Below are 21470 nucleotides of genomic sequence, written 5' to 3' on the forward strand. Positions count from 1 at the left end.
GAGAAGAAATTATTATGAGCACTGAAATAGTTTATTATAATAATTTCTAATTAAACAGGATAATTATACTACAGCTATTTTACAATGCAACACATGTCATTTATATTGTAATATTATTTGATGATGCGGCTTTTTATTTTTAATTTTTTTTTACAGTTTATATCATCATAATAATTCTATTATAATAATGAATGCAGCCTTCACAAGACTTTTTGTGAATAAAATTCTAAAACTCCAAAAAAAAAAAAAAATCTAAAATGTGATACTTTATGGATCAAAATTATAAATGCTTAGCTTACTCCAACAATCATTACAATATTAAGCAAAGATCATTTTTTTATTTAAATATATTAAAACTAATTTTTTTTATTAGTAATGTACATTTATTAGAACTTAATTTTGACAAATTAAAAACAATTTTCATGATTGGAGAATTCTCAGAATAGCATTGTAATAGCATGTTATTGATGTTGCTGGCTTTGATGAAACATTGGCATAACTGTCTTTTTAGATGTACATCGTGTGGTTTGTATTGTTTTGATGGTCTTTTGTGCTATTGGACCTAGTGCCTGGAATAAAGAAAATAGTATAAGGTGTTTGATGACAAGTTCCACTAATGACATAAAAGAACTGTATCTCTTTTTTGTAAGAGGTGAAAATGAGGAGTTTAGATGCAAAAAACTCTAAATGCCGTTATATATTTTCTTCTAAAATTTGCATTGGGCTTCGACTTGCTTGGGCTCAGAAAAGTTACTTTAATATTGACGAACAAGTTATTTTTATTGCATTTAAAGTGAAATACCATTTAAAGGACTCTTCAAATATTCTATTATTTTAGTAGTCAAAGGTTAAAGTGAGTAGTAAAGGTTTGTGCCTGACACTTTAAAAAATAAACCTACTCTGGAAAATATTTGCATTGGGGCTAGTTTTCACATTTTCGCCACACTATATCGATCACACACACACACACACACACACACACACACACACACACACACACACACACACACACAAAGGTAAACAAACACAAACTTCGTTAATCCCACGTTGTGCACATCATCATATCACTGTCATTTCACGCGAGCGTCACACAACTCCGTGAGCGTCAACTTTTCCTTCAGTGTCACTAACCTGCAAGTCGTCTCTCTCTGACACTTTTCCACAGTAAATCCCAGGCTTTGGTCGTGGATTCTCGGAGCTGCTCGCTGAAAGATCGTCTGAGTGTCAGTGTGAGAGACTTTCGTTTCGCTGTCATCGTCAGTCCGCGCTCATAATAATCAATCAGCGACTCGCGCGCGAACTCCGGTTAAATCTCCAAGACCGCTTCTTCACTTGCCCCGCAGCCACAGACCGCACTTAGGAACTTTTCCGAAGAATAGAAGCATATCGAAAGAAATGAATAATGTGGTAATAATCTCCCGAATAATCCAGTTTGAGGCACGCTTTTGGAGAGAGAGACGCGCGCACTCGCTGTCTGCAGCCGCCGTGTGTTTCACTACAGATGTGGGTTTGTTTGAAGTTTCTCCTCCAACTCGTAACATACGACCACTCTCTCTCTCTCTCTCTCTCTCTCTCTCTCTCTCTCTCTCTCTCTCTCTCTCTCTCTCTCTCTCTCTCTCTCTCTCTCTCACACACACACACACACACACACACACACACAGACACACACACACATTCTCTCTCAATCATCACTCTCACCGCTGCAGGACTTCATTTTACAGCTCACCGTCAAACCTCAGCAAAAAAACTATAATTATTCACAGCAAAAAAGCTAACGAATAAATAATAAAATAACATAACGAACAACAATTTAACTTTATTGGTGAGATATACAATTAATGATTTACGGGTCATTTGTTATAATGTTATAAATACAGCAATTTAATAACAATAAACTGAATACACCAACATGAACAATTTGCCTATGATTATTTTTTTATATCCTTTATTTAGCCTGGATGAGTTCCACTGAGATTTATTAGTGAGATAATAGCAGTACATGAAGTTGCCACAAAACAAAATAATCACACAAAACAGTTACTTTGTAAAGTTCATTTATAAACTAATTTCGAGAGGATCACGTGCTTATGATTGCTTGAAGACGGCCCCGCATTATTCAATTTATAATTCGCCAATCAGACAATTCCTTATGCCGAGTTCAGACTGCATGATTTTCAAAGTAGTCGTGTCACAGATGTTTTCACACTGCTTGACTATCTGGGCTTGCATTTCGTCGCTGCTTTGTTTACACTGCAAGATGGATCGGCGACAAGGACTTTCACATTGCATGACTTTACTATAGGAAGAATCGCCGACAACTTTGTCCAAACTACGTCTCACAGCCAAAAACACCTAGTATATCTTTTATTATTAACTACATAATGAGAAAGAAGCCTTTAATGGGGTAGAAAATGTACATATTGCTCACCTGCGTTTAAAGGGAATTAGCCATTTCTCCTTAACATTGATATAAACTAATTTCTTTCTGTATGAAACATCAAACAGACACGGTTGCTCCTGAGTCCTGTCAAACTTTCACTAGTTTTTTTACACCATTTCGTGGGTCCAAATAAACCGAAAAAGAGCGCTTTTAACTTTCCCCCCAGCCTCCTGCTGGCCTGCAGCAGGTATACACAGTCTATGGTATACACACACGGATACACAAGTGAATGCTGCTCTCTCATTGGCTGTAGGCGATCGCCGATGTTATTTTTAGTCAAAACTCAATTCACACAGCATGATTTGAATCGCCGACAGCTCCAGATATTAAGCATGTTAAATATCTCACAGGCATCGGCGACTCATCTGCGATTCTCTCAGATCGCGTTTTTGATAGTTCATACTGTGTGATTGTCACTCACGTGCACGAGCACCGATTTGCCTGTGATTTCAGGCATTTGTCTGCGATTTCTCAAAACCTGTAGGGGAGCCAAAATCGGGGCTAAAATCACACAGTCTGAACTAGGCATAAGCCACTATAAATACCCTAAATTCCATATAACAGCCATCTTTGTTTGAAAGAATCCCCCTTCCACCCCTCCTCCTACTTTCCTAGATTGGTGGCACGGAGGCTCAGTGGTTAGCACTGTTGCCTTACAGCAAGACCGTCATGGTTCTAGTCCTTACCAAGCCAGCCGACGTTTCTGTGCAGAGTTGACACGTTTTCCCCGTGCTCACGTGGATTTCCCCCCGGTTCCCCGGTTTCCTCCCACTGTCCAAAAACATGCAACTTAAGACAATTGACTAATCCAAATCGGCACCATAGACATGCTCCTATTAAGTAGTTATCTCTTAAGAGCAATCACTATGTGTTCAATAGTTGCTACAGTAGGGGAGTTCTCGAGATCTACCTGAGCTCAAACTCCCTTCTCGCCTTGCAACAGGTGGGAGCCCCAGGCTCGAGGATCTTATGAGCTCAGGGCTCTCTCCCGGGACAGCATGCCAAACAAGCTTTATAATCAATCATCAGCTATGTGTGAACTCTTGAAAAATAAGATGAAGCAAATTAAGCATGCCAAGACTCAAATTGAGCAGATCATACTAAAAATGTACGAATGAGATTGTAAGAATTAATGTGAATTAGCCATTAAATCAAAAAGTTAGGAACTGCAGGGAGATTATGTTGAATACAGTGACAACTCAAATTTCAATTTACACTCAAAAAAATAACTCATTGGATGAACTCAATTTAATTGAGGGCAGGATTTCTATCCAATACATTTGTTTAGCACCGACTACAAAACAACTATTTACACAAATAAATGCCACTAAGTTGGTCCAACATGATTTTATCAAATTAAAGTTTAAATACATTTGTATTTTTATTTAACTTATTTTTTATTAAACCAAAGGTCTGACAATATCATTATGTGTCGTGCATTTCAAAGTCTCTTAGTTTTATTTATTTGAAGTTTTCCTAAACTAACCATGAGTTACATGTTGATCGAAACTGAGACTGATCTCAAAACTAAATTTAGGACAGTTGCAGTATTGGTCATTGAGCAAAGCAAAAAACTGCATTTTTACTTATTAAGCTGCCAACACCCCTAAAATGGGTGCTTCTGCAAGTTGATAACCTCAAAACTCAAAGCGTAACATGAAAATCTTCAAACTAAAGTGAAGATTCTATTTCTAAGATTACTTTTATTGTCAACATTTTACTCTTTTAATTCAATCCCATGCAAAGCATTCTGAAAACTACAAATCCTCTAACCAGGTAGTTTGACCAATTCAATTCCTTCATGTTGACCCAACAAAAATTGCTTAAGTAACTTAATGTTTTAAAAATTTAAGTGGACTGAACATAAAACAAACTGTCTAAAAAAATTACAAGAATTGTGTTTTCAGCTGATTGTAGTTTGAACAAGCAGCAGTAATTATTTTTTGAGTGTACAGTTTGCAGATCATTCCAAGCCCATAAGCAACAAAAGGAGAAAATATTGTTTCCAAATTGGAACTTTTAATCAAATACCTGACTAAGATCGGGTACAGTAACAAAACAAAACAAAAATATTTGATATAGAAGGCATCTTACTAGAAGTGCCTCAGCAACAAACAAAACACTATTTCTTTTGAATAAACAATTTTCAAATTATAATAATAAACAGGAACAATATAATATACGGCATGCCTACTCTTAAACAGAAACACGATCAGATTTTAAAGCACAGCCAAACCTAACGCTAAATTTAGGGTGAATAGATTCTGATAATAATATGAGTTGAATTAAACATGGTCAGACTATTTCTCCATTAGACTATACCTTTTCCCATCACCTTTTCCACCCAAGAAATTCTCAGTTTGGATCATTTCTTCACATTACAGACAGAAACGCTGTCACACAAAGCACTTTCCTCTCTGTTATGAGGATGATGCCATGCTGAGAGCAAAATGGAGCCCGCAGAGGCCCGTAATTAAATAAGCCGTCAGTGTTCACCGTATGTCTGCCCTTCCTCAGCATGAAACTCTTTACCTATAATCAGGTCCTCTGTGCCTCTAAAAACCAAAAAGAAAATGTGAAAAAGAGCATTAGGAAAAGCCAACCCAGGCTCATTGGAAATACGTGCCTTGGCTTACATTTTTGCATAAGGTAAAATACATTGCTTCGGGTATGTTTGGTTGCACGTTTCAGATAAAAAAATACAAGTTTATTTTTTTTAAGATACATTACTTAGGGTACATTTGGTTATGCGTTTCAGCTACATGTACTTTTTGTGCATGTCTAGAAGGTTGGGCTTTCGCACAAATGACCTAGCGAACCGCTAACCTAAACCCTTAACTAAACTAAGCCAATAGCGTTTTCAAAAACAAGCATGAGAAAATAAAGTGCACTGTGACCATTTAGTTTTACCTTTATTTTACATTGCTTTCATCTGTTTTCTGTAATCTTTCCTTACCAGACTTGAAACTAAAGCAATCAGTACATATGACAAGAACAACACTGCACCGTGAACTGACCATGCCAGAAAAGTTGTCCATATGGAGAAAGTCAGGTGAGGCAAGTATTTGATTACAAATAATAGACACAGTTAAGTTATTTTGTGGAATTTATGTGGTGTTGTGCAAAGACCTGCACAAAAATAACCCTTAATTTGTCGATGTTATGTCACTGTACATATCATTAGTGTGAAAAGAAACCGAAGTTGTTGGTGTCACACTGCCATGTAGCTTTCATGTTACCTAGAAACTGCAAATGTATTTTTAAGTGCAGTTTTACAGTGTTACTTTACAGTTTACAGTAAGTACAGTTTCACAAAAAAGTAGGCTGAAACATGTATTTTTAATCAGCCTGAATTGAAAAATGTTCTGTTGGTAGATGTATCAACACCTGTAGGAGCCTCCCAAGACTCCTATCATCCGAACAACTAAAGACGGAAATGTGCTGAAGAATGTCGATACAGTGTCATCTATTGGTCAAATTTACAATTTACAAATATTTTATGACAGACTGCTTCCCAAAAAGACTCAGTTTAAAATTGTTTCTGAAGGATAGGTCAGTGCCTACACTTTTTGCTCGAACTTCATACCAAACACTAAAGAATACACAAGTCATGTCACTCACAGTTTTGAACAGGGCTAAAATGTAACGGTCAAAATGGCAAATAAAGCCCCGCCTACTAGTACAGGAGCCAATCAACAATCACAATAGACTGACAATTCTATTGGGGAGAAACTCAGACCAGACATGTGCTTTTACGACAGTTTTTTGTGGTCAACAAACACACTAGATTCTCAGCGAATACTTGCTTCACAGACATAAGAAATGCATATAAATAAAGTTTTAAATCTGTACTTTTAAATGAACCAAGTGCACTTAAAAACAAAAGTTTTTCGGTTTTGTAATCTTTATGAAACAAACGCAAGGTACAGCAACTACTCAAACGCCTACAAACTTGTAAACAAAGAGTTGCTGTCATTTCTGGAGGAGATTTGCCTTTAAGATCAAGCTGTGAATTACTTTAAAAAAAGCAGAGCGAACTGACCAAGCATTATCCACAGGATGATAATCTGTAGAATGGCCATAAATAAGGTTGGTGATCTCGTTACTTTCGAGTGCGCATGCGCATTAGCTTAGGCAACCTGAAAATATGCAGATTTTGTTTGATTCGGACGTTTGTATGATACCGTTGTTGTTTCATTTCATTGGTGATTCCAAATATGTATTGTAATTGTAAGCTTGGCAAGCAGTTTTATGTTTCCCCATTTCCCCATTCATTTAGTCAGGTAGTAGAGTAGCCTTTATCAAGGTGAGTGTTATTGCGCATGAGCTGTAGTTAGTAATGGAGTCATCTGATGGGAAAGAACACGCGGCTCATCTGCTGTGCCTCAGCTTACGTGTCAAAGGTCAGAGGTCAGGGCCAAACATTTCCCCTCTTGCAGGATCTGCACTGGAATGCCTGGCGTGGCGATATGACTGTCTGACCACTGAAAGAAAGACTAGGAATTGGTTGGATTTGGTTGCTCTGTTAAACATAATTTGGGAAATATTTGAAAAAGAAAAAAATGAAAAACAGGCTAATAATTCTGACTTCAACTTTACATATTTTAAAGGGAAAATTAAAATAATTTTTTAAAAATATATAATAATTTAATTGTTAGCCCTAAAATTCGTGTTTTTTTTTTTCATTCAATTTTTTTTGAAAAAGTTTCTTATCAAAAACTTGCTAAGTTTGTTTAAACAGAGTAAAGAGCATATTTTCAAATATACCCATTAATATTTGATATTTTGGAGAAAATCTTATTTATTTTACTTGGGCTGGAACAAAATCAGTTTTTATGTTTTTTTAAAACAATTTTTAGAGTCAAAATTATTAGCCACCTGATTATGACTAAATTATATTATTATGGTATTAAATTATTAATTTGGCGACGAAGTGGTGCAGTAGGTAGTGCGGTCACCTCACAGCAAGAAGGTCGCTGGTTCGAGCCTCGGCTGGGTCAGTTGGCGTTTCTGTGTTTCTGAGTTTGCATGTTCTCCCTGTGTTGGCCTTAAAAAATACTCCAAATTTCACTAATAATTTTAACAGCAACTGCATAATACTGTATAATATAGAAAGTAAATATGTATAACAGACTTTTACATTACACAAATACAAAAGAATGCTTTTTAACTAGCCTTCCACTCCGGGTCTGCATGCTTCTAAAGCTCTCAAGATAACACCACCTAAATGATGACCTGCAGCTTTCTATTCTCAGCTTCATTTGTCCAACACATAGACTGCTGTCCGTTTAATAGCGCAGACTCAGGTCGTGTCTGTCCACCTCAGCAACTGTCTCTCTTCATCAGTGCTCCAGCTGCCTGATCTGAGCCCTTGATCTCCTGTCTGTCAGCAGCTGAGAGACCCGTCACTTTAAACTTCAGCACAGCCTTTCCATTACAAAACCAGTCTACAGAGCAAAAACACCAAACAAGTGGTCAGCACAACCTTGATAAGCCAAGGCAGAAGCGGCTTCCTCTGCTGTCATGTTGCATTTCAAGCAGTCTACAGTTGAGATTTACTTATTCGACCCCCAAGAGATCTACAAATCTACAATTTTCTTTACAAGATCTGCAGTTTTTCAATTAAAAATCTGTTAATTCTATTATTTTTTACTCACTCAAAAAACTTAAAAAGTTATCACAAATACTGGGAGATGGAATTGCAATTGCCGAATAAACTCTGACATAGCAAAGATAACACCCACATGACTAATCAGCTGTTTACATTAAGCTTACCTTATTAACTGTTGGTTACTAGGTTACCAATACTAATCAGCCACTCTAAAAACTTGATGGAAATGCATCTGAAGCCCCAGTCAGATCACACCAAGTTGTCACGATTTCGGGATTCGTAAACGACAAATGAGCATCTTGATACAATATTCAATCGTTTCTTCTCGTGTAATGTGGCATAGGTCATGACAAATGATACATGTGACACCTCACGACACCATCGCAGAAAGTCTAGCATGTTTATTTTTTTCTCGTTCCTGACAATGAGTTCCATCACGTGGGTGGTACTTTGCAATAGGAGCACATAATTTCTCCGTTATCTCAGCAGGTGCTGCCGTTAATGCGCTGGTCAGGTAATCAAAAAATAGGCTGCATATTTACTTATGGGTGGGTCACAGGTGGATAAGATCAATCATTAGCCCCTTTTACACAGTGATACCGATACAGTAATTTCCGGAACGACTTTACCAGTATATTAAAAAAAGCGCTGTTCACACATCCATTCCAAAATACAGGTAAATTCTGACATCATTAACCAGAAATGAGCACTAAATTGCTGCGCTTGTATTTGTAAACATTTGACTACATAACAAACTCTGGATGGTAAGTTCTGGGAAAAACTTTGATAAAAACATATAAAGAAACACTTTCATGTGTCAAGATGTATATATGTGTGTGGTAGCGCTCACTGGCTGCTTCACGTGCACATGCGTGAAGCGACTGAAGCAGAGCTTGAAGGTTAAAAAACAGCAGTTTATCATAAGCATTTTAACAATATTTTTTTTCCATAGTTGGCATTAAGAAGGAACATGGGAATGTTATCTGACTAACATTTAGCAGCTAACTGTGTGTGGAAAAATAATAAAAGGCTTTTATTTTCATTTTCAGTGCGGATGTGAATCAGTCTGAATATTCTGATTGACTGGAGTAGACGTCTCACGTTCTAAGCATAAACATGCTCTTTCCGGCAATCTTCCTTCTGCGTTTACACAGCGCATCATTCCAGCAATTTAACAGTAATGTTATAACTTCTCTTTCTGGAAAATTGCCGGAACAAATTTACCGGTATTGTTAAAAAGGGCCCATTCACACATGATCCCTTTCCAGAAAATTGCCAGCAAGGTTTGTATGTGTGAAAGCGGCTTTTGGTTATGCAAACTTGAACTACCTTTTCTAAAATATTAAGGTGTTTAAGCAGTTTTATCAGACAGACTGGCAAAAATATGCAGACATCTTCATTCTCAGCAAGTTTCTGAGTTCTCTCAGCCTTCCAAAAGAATTTGTTCTTCCAAGGTAATCTAGGAACATGTTCAGGGCTGCATATACATTGCAAAAGCATTTCTTGCTTATTCAAATTTGTCATTAATAGTGAAAACAGTTTAATATAGGCTTCTCTGAACCTGTAAATATTTCACTTTAATTTTATTTAGGTTAGTCTATTATTTTATTTAACAAACCAGTACAATCTCCTGGCAATTTGTGCTTTGGCGCATATAACAGACTTGTTTTGAAGCACATCACCTCAGATGTTATTTGTTATTCTAGTTTATCTAATAGATAACTAACCAACAAAAAATACATTTAAAATTAGGATACAAATGATTCCAAACGAAATTCGTTTCAAAGCATTATTTTTTCCAAGAAAAATATATGAATTATATTTTTGTTTGTGCCCCTCCACTACTTAACTATACGGGTGGATGATTTGTTTCGCTTTGAGAAAAAGAAGGATTTAAAGAACACTTCACTGTGACAGCTTTAAAAAAAAACTCAGTTATATATTTACAAATTTTTTTAATGTCATTATTTTAAAGATTATGTCTTGAGCATCTGATTTTTCTTGTTGCTGATGAGCTTTCATTTTCTCCTCACTCGCGGCAAGTTCATGTGTGTTTTATAAGCAACCCATAGCAAAAAAATATACATTTAGATTACAAAGAAAATATCTTAATATTAAAAAGGAATCATAAGTTTGATCCTATCCATGCCATTAAAAATGCCCTTAAATAATGTGGTTATTAGGTGTCTGCACGCATTAGTGTTTATTGAGATAAAAATAAGATTAAAAAAACTGAAATTGGGATTAGAAATATTGTTATAAAAACACTTGTGACTGCTTTGGGAAGTAACGCTTGTCGTAGACATCACAAGATGACTGATCATGAAGGAACGTGTGGTATTGCACATTTGTTACCCACGACAAGTCAAGATCTTATCAAGAAAAAATTGGTACCACTTTATTTTGATGGTCCATTTGATTATTTCTGTACTGTCAGCTTAATATCTGTTGATATGCACCTTTAACAGATATTTAACTAATTATAAGAAACTTTGCAAGTACGTCAACGTACACTAACCCCAACCAAACAGCCTATAATCTGAGAATTAGTTAGCATGTAGATGCAATGTAACTAAAATTGAACATTCAGAACAAAACAGACCAAAAAAAAAAAAAGATAATCTGACATAGTGACTTTAGTAATTGACAATAAAAATTGTGTGATTTGACCGGGGCTCAATTTGCAATGTTTTTGTGAATTTTGAAAAATTTGTTAAAATGGAAACCAATGGAGTCAATTTTGATGGTCACTTTTATCTATAAACTTCATATCCTTAAAATCGCACTTATTTATAAACTTTTCATATTAGTTTACCATTGCTTTCACTGAAATGAAACAACCGGAAAGCACTGAATCATAACTGGATACATTTGCAACGGTTCCAAACGTCTCATTAAATAAACTGATTTCTAAGATTAAACCCGAAATGGATACTGTGAAAGAAATACACCAGCCCAGATGTGAATCTACGAGTGCTTATGTGAAGTAATTAGTTTCACAGAATTACAGCGCAAGCCCTCAACGTTTGCCAGCGAGAATATGAATGTGGTACAGATGGTTGAGCTTCAGCGTCAAGAAAAACCCAATGGGACTTCGGCCAGGCAGCACATTTTGCACAGTAGCCAAGTTGGTGTCTCTGCATTCTCAACCAGCGTCAAGCTACGCAATTGAAACCACATGGACTTTTCAGATTGCCGAAATTCCTCGTTTAAAAATATTTGAGCCTCTTTAACGCAAACCTTCAGACGCTGTCTGGTCCTGTGCTCGGTAATGGGGTCAAGCGGGTCATGTTCCTGATCAAAGCCTTTGACAGGAAGCCCTGCGCTCATGGCTCTGCGCTATCATTCCTTCTGCATTGAAGATTCCTGCATCTTTTTGGTTGATATCGAGGAGGAGATTATTCTGGCTAGACTTTAGGAGGACACGCAGAGGAAGCAGTGACGTAAGCTGCAGTCACAATGTGAATGACTCTCCACACAAATCCACTGGGGTTGCTTGTTTTGGCAAAACCCCCATCAAACTCTTATCCACTCTCTAAGCAGACCCTATAGTCTGCACGTGTGTGAATATAACACATTTTACTCTCTAAGTGATGTATAGGCAAATGAAGCTCTTGAGTAAAATCCAGTAAATCAAGTATTAATGGTAATTTTTTCATTATTTTTCTCATTATTTTCATACCAGATACATTGTTAAAGGTAATTAATAAGCTACTTGCACATCATTTTTTGAGTCTCTAACAGTATTAAGGTTTATAATACTGTATTATTTTATATTCATATTATATATATTATTTAATATCTTATTAAATAGGCAGACACAGTGACTCAGTGGTTAGCACTGTCGCCTCACAACAAGAAGGTTGCTGGTTTGAGTCCTGGCTGAGTAATTTCTGTATGGAGTTTGCATGTTTTCCCCGTGTTGGCCTGGGTTTCCTCTGGGTGCTCCTGGTTTCCCCCACAGTCCATAGACATGCGCTATGGGTGAATTAAATAAACTAAATTGGCCATAATGTATGTGTGAATGAGTGTGTATGGATGTTTCCCAGTACTAGGTTGCAGTTGAAAGGGAATCCACTGTGTAAATCATTTGCTGGATAAGTTGGTGGTTCATTCTGCTGTGGCGACCCCTGATGAATAAAGGGACTAAGTCGAAGGAAAATGAATGAATGAATATTATTCAGTAATAAAGTAGCACTTTAATGTGTGCATGTTGTACACTTGTCTATGACCTCAATGGATTGAACATACTGTATTCGTTTATTCAAATGTAACATTGAATCAATTATGAACAAAGACAATATTTGGCTATTCTATTTCTATTAATTTCTGTTCAATTTAAAGTCTACATAAACTGGAAGTTGCTAAGGCATTTATTTCAGCTTGTTGATTTACTTCAAACTGAAACAGATTATTAAGTAGGGGGCAGGACTTTCTCTGCAGCATCATTCCCTCATACCTAAATAACGATAAGAGAGGGGTGGTTAAGAATATCGTGGCTGAAGTTGTCAAACTGACATCAACAGATAAGAATCGCCACTGCAAACAAAGAAGCAAATGATCAGACGTTAATTGAAGAATAACCAAAACAATTGTTCAGTGGATTCACTTGCATGGATGAATCTATCCCCTAAATAATAACAATATGTGCTAGCTAAATAAACATCATAAATTTTAATTTCACATGGACTTTAAATTGTACTTTTTAACCCAATGGTTGGGTTTGTGCATATTTTTTAGAATGCAAGAACCTAACCAGAAAAATGCAGGGCCTCAGACACAAGCCTATATTACATCATCACCATATAACTTTAATGACAAATTTTTGTTTTGGCTAGGACTGGGCGACATGGCACAAATACAATCTCAATAATAATTTTCCATATTGAACAATAACAATATATATTTCAATATGAGTTGTTAATGATTCCATATTTAAAAGAGTATCACAACAATGACTGAAGCCACAAAAATGCTAAAATTATTAAATGGCATAACATATTTTTGGCTGATACCTTTTCGATGGCCAAAAATTCAGAACATTTCTAATTTCAACACATTTTTAGATTCCCATTGTTGCACATTTCTGCTATGCGATTGGCTATTAGAGCATTATAGAGTAGAAACGTCCAGATCCTATTATTGTTATTGACAAATTTTATCACGATTCCATATAATATTGTTTATCGGCTCAGTCCTGGTTTTGGACAAAATTCATTTGAAATGACGTCACTTCAGAGTGTTCTTTGATTTAGCTTGAGCTGCACTGGTGCTTTAAGTTTTGTACACATGTAGAACAATCAAACAAAATGAAAATAAAAAATAGACAACAATTCGAAAAAATAGCAGAGCTCACAACTAAAACTAAAGCAACTCATATGAATGATATTGATGAAATCACTTATTTTTTCAAAACATATCAGATTTTTTTCTGTTGATAAACACTAAAAACATCTACAACCAATGAGAAATCCTTCCTACTTGTAAGAATTTCAATATTTAAAGTGGACGATGACAAACCTGCAGAGCACACACTTAAAATGAACCAAATAATATTACGAATTGGTTTGGTTTTGGTGTGAATGAGTCTTTAATCTATACTCAATGCTCTGCGATAGTTCCCACACACGTACTAATAAAATATGTATTCACCAGCAAGAGGTTTCATTTAATCTGCACTATGAATTATACATGAAACCGCATCTTGATCTTCTCTTGCACCTCTTGTTTGTTTGGCTTCAAGCCCGGCGAATTGAGCTCCAGACTGACCACTGAGCTGGAATGAGAAAAGGCCCAGATGTTGGGAAGCTGGGCTCCGATTTGGCCGTGAGGTCCCAGGCCAGGCTCCAGGAATTCTCCGGGGGGATCACGCTTCCCAGCTTAATGCATTCAAGGCGAGCAATTCTTCCCCCAACCATCCTTCTGCTCCCACTCACACATACGCACACCCGTCTTATGTATGCGCTATAAATTTTCTGAGCAAATATTCCCAAGCCGGGCCAGCAGTTTTCCAGAGAAAATCACAAATGTAATGTATATCTACTTTTAGACTGAGGGCTGGAGGGGGAGGAGAGCCTTAAAGCAATAGTTCACTCGAGTGAAAGTGATTCATTGTGGTAAACATCATCAGGTCATTGCTTTACAATCACGAGGTCAGATGTACACTGTAAGAACCGATTAGTTGACTTCATTTAAAAAAGAGAGTAAACTCATTGCCTTATAAGTATTAAGTAAACAAAATATGTGCATAATTGTAAAAGTTCAATGGGTTTACTGAGCTTTTAAAAGTATAATCAACTTGTTGCTTTTAAGGCAATGAATTTACTCACTTTTTACAGTGTAAATTATTAAATCACTGTCCCAATTCATGCAATTGAGTGACTGTGGTTGTGCTAGGAATAACACATTGGTCAATACTATTTTTGTGGTATACAATATTTGCAGTGCTTTCAACTTTTCCAAAATGACACTAGTTTGCTGCTTCTTAAAAAATGATAATATGATAGAAGTTACAATATCTGGAATTGCTTAATACTGTAGATTATTTGCATGCTAGCTGTAAGTTAGCCTGAGATATAGAGCCACATTTGCTAGATTGTGTTGAACAAACAAAGCAAATAAACAGAATTAACGAACACACAACTGCATGAATTAAACATTCCAACACAAACAGCCAGTAAACAGTGACAGAATCAACAGTAATTATAATATTTTGCTAGACAAATGGTTTAACGTCTCATCTGAAAGAGGGTGCTCACTGAGCAGTATAGAGTCACCATCAATATACTGGGGCATTAAGACCCACTCAAACCGCAGGTTGAGCACCCCCTGCTGGCCTAACTAACAACCACTTCCGGCAGCAACCTTTCCCATGTGGTCACCATCCAAGTGAACAAGACTAATAAGTAGGAGTGTAATGATACATCATAATATCAAGAAATCACAAAATAAATACGCACCTATCGCTGATGTAAATGACAAGATCCACAATATTGAGCTTGTTTTATCAAGCCGTTATCTTACTGTATTTATAAAGTATCAGTGGCGGATTTAGGCATGGGCAATATGGGCAGTACAGGGAAACGGTGTAAAAAAAAAGAGCCTCAGTAAAAGCTTTGAGATACACTTTACTTTAAGCAAGATCAATAATTTACAGTGGTAATCCCAGAATAAAGACATAAGAGGCCATTCACATTTGGCGCCTTTTGCACGTGCAAGTTTGTTGTCCTCTGTGTGCAACCAAAACAGGGCTGATGAAAGCAAACTGACACATGCGCACAGGAATGCCTCGCGCGCTGTTCTGCTCCCCGTATGAATGCCGGTTGTTTACATGCACGCAAATAAAATACACGCCGCTTATGCACTGTAAAACCAGAGTAACTTTTATGCAGAGGTGTCAGCAAACAGCGAGTTTTGCAGGTCGACAAAACTAAAGGTATAATATGACGATAATCTTATTTTGACTAAACAAAGCTATGAAGCAGAATGTAATGTAAATGTAAATGTAATGTGTATTTATTGTGTATGGCCATACACCCAAAGCGCTTCACAATCATGAGGGGGGTCTCTCCACACTACTACCAGTGTGCAGCATCCACTTTGATGATGCGACGGCAGCCACAGGACAACGGCGCCAGTGCGCTCACCACACACCAGCTATAGGTGGAGTGGAGAGACAATGATCGAGCCAATTCGGTTGAAGGGGATGATTGGGAGGCCATGAACGTAAGGGCCGATAGAGGGACTTTGGCCAGGACACCGGGGTTACACCCCTGCTCTTTCACGAGAAGTGCCTTGGGATTTTTAATGACCGCAGAGAGTCAGGACCTCGGTTTAACGTCTCATCCGAAAGACGGCGCCCACTGACAGTATAGTGTCCCCTTCACTTTTACTGGGGCATTAGGACTCACACAGACCACGGGTTGAGCGCCCCCTGCTGGCCTCACTAACACCACTTCCAACAGCAACCTAGTGTTCCCTAGTGGTCTCCCATCCAGGTACTAACCAGGCTCAGCCCTGCTTAGCTTCAGTGAGTAACCGGTCTTGGGCTGCAGGGTGATATGGCTGTGGCATATCACCCTGCAGGCAACGGAGGAAAGGAATAAGGGAGGTAAGACTTAACATTAATTCTAGGCCATGAGTCGGGTCTACAACAACAGATAGTTACATAAAACATATTTTTTTGTATTCTATAGAAATGTCATTAATTTTCAGGCAAAAAAAATTTCATATCGCTCCAGTTGTGTCTTTAAATCGTTTTTCAGTTACATTTACGATTGATTTCTGTTATTTACTCTGGTTTACTTTAATGGGCTAAATGATGATATAATTCATGACTTTGCAGTAAAAAAAGGCAAGGAAGGTGGGGGGGTTGTATATGGGGCTGTATATAAACCGCCACTGTAAAGTATGATCCGCCAACAATGCCAAATTTGTTTATTTATAGTATGTAACATAATGACATGTTAGTGACAATAAATATAACTGAATCAGACAACCGAAGGAAAGTAACACATTTTACTTTAACATTACTGCACAACCCAGGCTCATTGTGGAAATGTAGTCCCGCAGACGTTTCTGGAGACCGCGGAATACGTCCCGGCGGGTACGTACGGCTGCAGTTTTTGTTTCCGCGAATCCGCAAGAGGCCGCTATTGTGCGCACCTCAGACGCCTCTCGCGAGCAAGTTCGCGCCAGCGCTGTTCTCGCATGAACCCGCCGAAGGCCGCTGTCCGACTGACCGGATGATTGACTGCGCGACCGGCCAATCGGCCGACTCGCCCTCCTCCTTCCCTAACCCCCCCCAATTTTACCAATCGACCTGGCCGCCCGCCCGCTCGCTTCCCTAAACCCGAGCAACAGTTCACAAAAGCCGTCCAAAAAAAATAAAAGCCCTGATTTTTTTTTTATTCCACCGCGTTTTCGGATTTTGCCGCGTTCTCACCCTGTCACGAAACTCGTTCACTTAATTTTTGGGATTCTGTTTTTGTCTTACCTGATTGCTGGAACCGCTCTTCCCTGGACTCGAAACCGGTCGCTGTGCTCACCCCTCTCCGCATCTCGAGCCTGCCGACGTACACGCTGAGCTGAGTGGACAAACGGGTTGTAGCGGGGAAGCCCTCCACAAGTAGGTAAGGCAAGCGCGAAAGAGAACAGTGTCACACCGCCTCGCAGCGTTCGCTTGAAAAAAATTAACGCAGCCGTACGTACCCCCCGGGACATATTCCGCTGTCTCCAGAAACGTCCGCGGGACTACGTTTTCAGAATGAGCTTGGGTTGTTACTGCATGGTCAGATATTTGCGACTGAATGAATAAACAAATAACTGAACGGAAGCCATTCAAATTCAGAATAATATTTAGCCAAATGTAAGCATTAACAGAATGAACAAATAAAATGAACATGAGTAATTTAATGACCTAAAGAATAAAAATTAAATTAACTGTATATTAAAGTATTTTAAGACACAGCATGTTACATAGTGGACAAATGTAGACCAGGACACAAAGAATTACACACACATGTCATGAAGGAGCTGAGGGCTCTGTGAACGCTATTGTTTCACTGTTGCAAAATAACAGTATGACAAAGCATGTAATGCTGTCAAGTCAGAATCTGTTAGGACTCAACCAACCACAGAAATCCATGGGAAAACATTTACAGTCACACACACACACACCACTTGGCTTCTATTAGCAGAGAGGAGATTATAACACACACACATATGTATACACACACACAGTGCCCTCTTACCCAATTTGCATGTGCGCAGGCTGTGATTTGCGCAGAGGAACACACTGTAAGTGCAAATTCCCATTTAATGGAAATGACTTGAGCTGCTTACTGGCTGAATGCAAAAATAAGTGGTTACCATCTGATTTCAGACAACATCTGAATTGATTTAAATCAAACAGATGACAACTGTACAGCTCAATCCGACCCAACACAAAGCCAAACAAGAAACAAGCAATAAAACGAGCAAATCCAATGTTCTTCTTTCTTTGCAGCTGACTAAATAGATTCTCTTAGTGAAGCAAGATTAAACCTTACTTTAGATGTAAAACATTTCTGACTACAGATGTGTCGTTCATCAACAAAGTAATAAATCAATACGACAGCATTTTTACAAAAGAAACAGAAGGCAATTCAGACAAGCTGCTTGGCAAAGCTCGGAAGCTCAACTGAAAGTCTGTTTATTCTCTCTCGTTCGTTGCCTTTTTGATTACTAGGCCAAATTGTTTAATAAGCATTTAACCACAAGAAAGCCCTCATATCCCACAGGGACACAGCGGGATTATATAACTGTGCAGGCATGAGACTTAAGAGAGGCAAGGTGTTTAGATAGTAGTGCATGAAGTATCCTGCTCTGCAATCTGCTCTTCTTGTATCACTACATTGAGTGCGTTGAGCCAAGTTGTTTATATTACCGAGTAAGCAAGAATGTCCTTAAAATTAAACACTGCAACCTATTAATAGTAACAGAAAAGGGAAAATGACTGAAAATGCTGACTTCAGCTTTATGTCTTCATATTTTAAAGGGATTGTTCATGCAGATATAAAAGTTTGCTGTTGATTTACTTATTTATTATGCCATATAGGTTGTAGCTGAAGGTGAAACCTTGCTGATTCATAATAGATAAAGCAAGTCAATTGCTACAAGCATTTTAAGAGTTAAAAAACATATAATGGTATAACACGAAATACTTTCAGATGTTTTATGAAGTGAAAAGATCAGTCTGTGCAAGAAACTAAACACTATTTGTAACAGTTTTCCCTGGTAAACTATCCTTTTAAGTTTTTAACTTGTAAATTTCACTAATTTCCTTACGAAATTACAAGACAAAGTAGTCACACCTGTCATCAAGGCTTTAATACTGTAGAAAAACGTTTAAAATGCTGATTTATTTGTTGCTTTTTGTTGTTGTTGTTTTGAAACTTACTAATGTTTTACGCACCATTGCTTTTTTCATTATTACAAATTATTTACATATTTTAAAGCAATGCTTAAAAAACACTGCTGTATTTATTATTTCTTTAAACAAGACAATATTTTTGACATAGCACTTCTACTACCTCTTTTATTACAAACATTTAGATATTTGGACTAGGAACAAGACAACAAAAATCTGAAGCCACTGAAGTGAGTTATGATATGGGGATGGTTATTTGGCTATTTGGTTTTTAAATTTGGCCAGGATGCCGGGGTTAAACCCCTACTCTTTTTTGAAGGGCGTTTTTAATGACCACAGAGAGTCAAGACCTCGGTTTAACATCTCATCCAAAAGATGTAGCTCACTGAGCAGTATAGAGCCCCCATCAATATACTGGGGCATTTGGACCCACACGGACTGCAAGCGCCCCCTGCTGGTCTCACTAACACCATTTCTGGCATCAACCTAGTTTTCCCATGTGATCCACCATCCAAGTGAATAATCAGAATAACTAGGGCTAGATTCTCAATATTAAACTTGTTTTATTAAGCAGTCATATAACTATGTTATAAAGTATAATCCACCAAAAGTCTTTGTGTACTACATTGCATAATAATGTATATGTGACCACGAAATGTAACTGAATCAGATACACAATATTTATATATATTTTAAAGCAATGACTAAAAACTGCTGTATTTCCTATTTTCAATTATTAGTATTTTATTATTCAATTACTATTATTAAATTATTTTATATTTTAATTTCCTTCATTAATGTTCAAAACATTCATTAAAAAAATAAATTTCTTGTACATCAAATCAGCAAATTAGACTGATTTCTGTAGGATCATGACTAGAAATTTTAGGGAAAATTTCACTTTGCCATCACAGTGAATTGCAATTTTAAGCATTAAAAAGTCGGCGATTCATTCTGCTGAGGCGACCCCTGAATACTAAAGAGGTTAAGCCGAAAGGAAAATGTATGAATGAAGGGTATTAAAAAGTTATTTAATATCTTTGTTGTGATCGCCAGCAGTGTTTTCTCCGCAGGAGATTACAACCACTATTTCAACAAACTACAACCCCCAGAACTCTTTGCGCCCATCAACTCCTGCAACAGCTGACAATAATCCCACAATAATCTCACACAGACACAGCTGTAGCTCATGATGGACTGAAATATTAACGAATTGTTTTTCCTTGTTTGTTTTCCCGTGTTTTTGATTCTTGACTTGTTCCCGTTTTGATTCTTGGCCGCCTAGCCTGACCTCTCACCTGTATTTTGACTAGTGGTGGGCAAAGTGAGGCTTAATGAAACACTGAAACTGTCGTAGCAAATGTGTCAAAGCTTCGAAACGTTTCAAAACTCGTCTCTACACTGACATCTAGTGGTCATTTTTTAGGTATTGCTCTGGAAAAGCTTCAGCAAAAAAAAAAAAAAAAAACAGTATTAAACCCCATGTTGAAGAGTTGAGGTTTCAAGTGATTTAGTTGAGATATGAGAGTCCCTGACTAGCATGCTGAGATAATGGGTTCAAATCCAGTGAAATGCACCTGTAGATGTTGGTTTTTAAATGCTCTGCTTTGTTTTGTTTTTGTTTTAACATTGGTCTGACATCTGAATGAAAACTGTGAATAAATATGTCTTTTTTTTGGTCATAGAAAGGAAACAATAATAAACTACATCAAGTCATAATCATAGAGTATTTGTACAAGTCGGGATTCAAACTCGAGCCGTTTGCTGGACAGTTACTCCATGCACACACACAGTCCGCTAGGCTATTTGAGATAGATATGTTTCCGAACCTGTTAGTCAACCACAGATTCGCTAGGTCTCAAAACGCTTCTGAAATGGCTGATTCATTGAATCGCTTTAGTCAGGTGACCTGGTGTTTCGAAACACTATAGTCATGTAACATGGGTGTTTCGAATCACCTTAGTCATGAGACCTGAGTGTTTCAGATAATGCTTCAGTGCAGTGTTTCAAATCCCTTCGGGATCTCAACACTATGTCGAAACATCAGTTTCAAGTCAGCCATCCCTAATCCCTAAAACCATGTTTATTGGAGTACCTTTTTTCTATTGTTTTTCTGCTATTTTTTACCAATGCCTGTACGACCTTGCTTTTAATAAACTGCATTTGAATCCACACATCTGTTTTCAGGATCTGCTTCGTAACAATCCTAATATTATATATTATCCCCACCAAAATCTAAATGTATAAGCAAGATTTCACAGTCAATTAATCTATGTATTCGGCATTTTCCATTTCAGTTCTGACAAGAATTTAAACCCCAAACACTCACAAAGAGTTCACTTCATTTAAAGAAACAAAACAAAGCTCAAAGAACAGAAAAGAAAATGTCCAACAGCTTCGATAGTCTTTGGATGTTTATACATCCTGGGATTTGCAGAGCACTCCATGTAATTGCTGGGGGTTGCAGAGGTGACAAGTCCTGTACAATGGGGCCTGATCCAAATTAGTGA

At 37.5% G+C, this 21470-nt stretch overlaps 1 protein-coding gene and 1 long non-coding RNA gene across 5 annotated transcripts in view; one reads left to right on the forward strand and one right to left on the reverse strand.

Moving 5' to 3' along the window:
* Positions 1-21470, reverse strand: part of stard13b (StAR related lipid transfer domain containing 13b) — a 173801-nt gene that overhangs the window by 77483 nt on the left and 74848 nt on the right. Inside the window, exon 1 of one of the 4 annotated variants that reach the window (XM_087284425.1) lies at positions 1132-1515. The exons of the other annotated variants lie outside the window; for them this stretch is intronic. Coding sequence (XP_087140551.1) covers positions 1132-1255 — 124 coding nt within the window. The 5' untranslated portion in view covers positions 1256-1515. Of the gene's footprint in view, positions 1-1131; positions 1516-21470 lie in introns of those variants that run through there. 4 annotated transcript variants of the gene reach the window in all.
* Positions 1062-15345, forward strand: LOC141377875 (uncharacterized). The gene is made up of 3 exons (XR_015509752.1): positions 1062-1503; positions 5400-5492; positions 13795-15345. It is a non-coding gene; the product is annotated as an uncharacterized LOC141377875 (long non-coding RNA).

The sequence above is a fragment of the Danio rerio genome, chromosome 15, assembly GCF_052040795.2.
Source record: "Danio rerio strain M-AB ecotype USA chromosome 15, GRCz13ab, whole genome shotgun sequence".
Taxonomy (NCBI): Eukaryota; Metazoa; Chordata; class Actinopteri; order Cypriniformes; family Danionidae; genus Danio; species Danio rerio.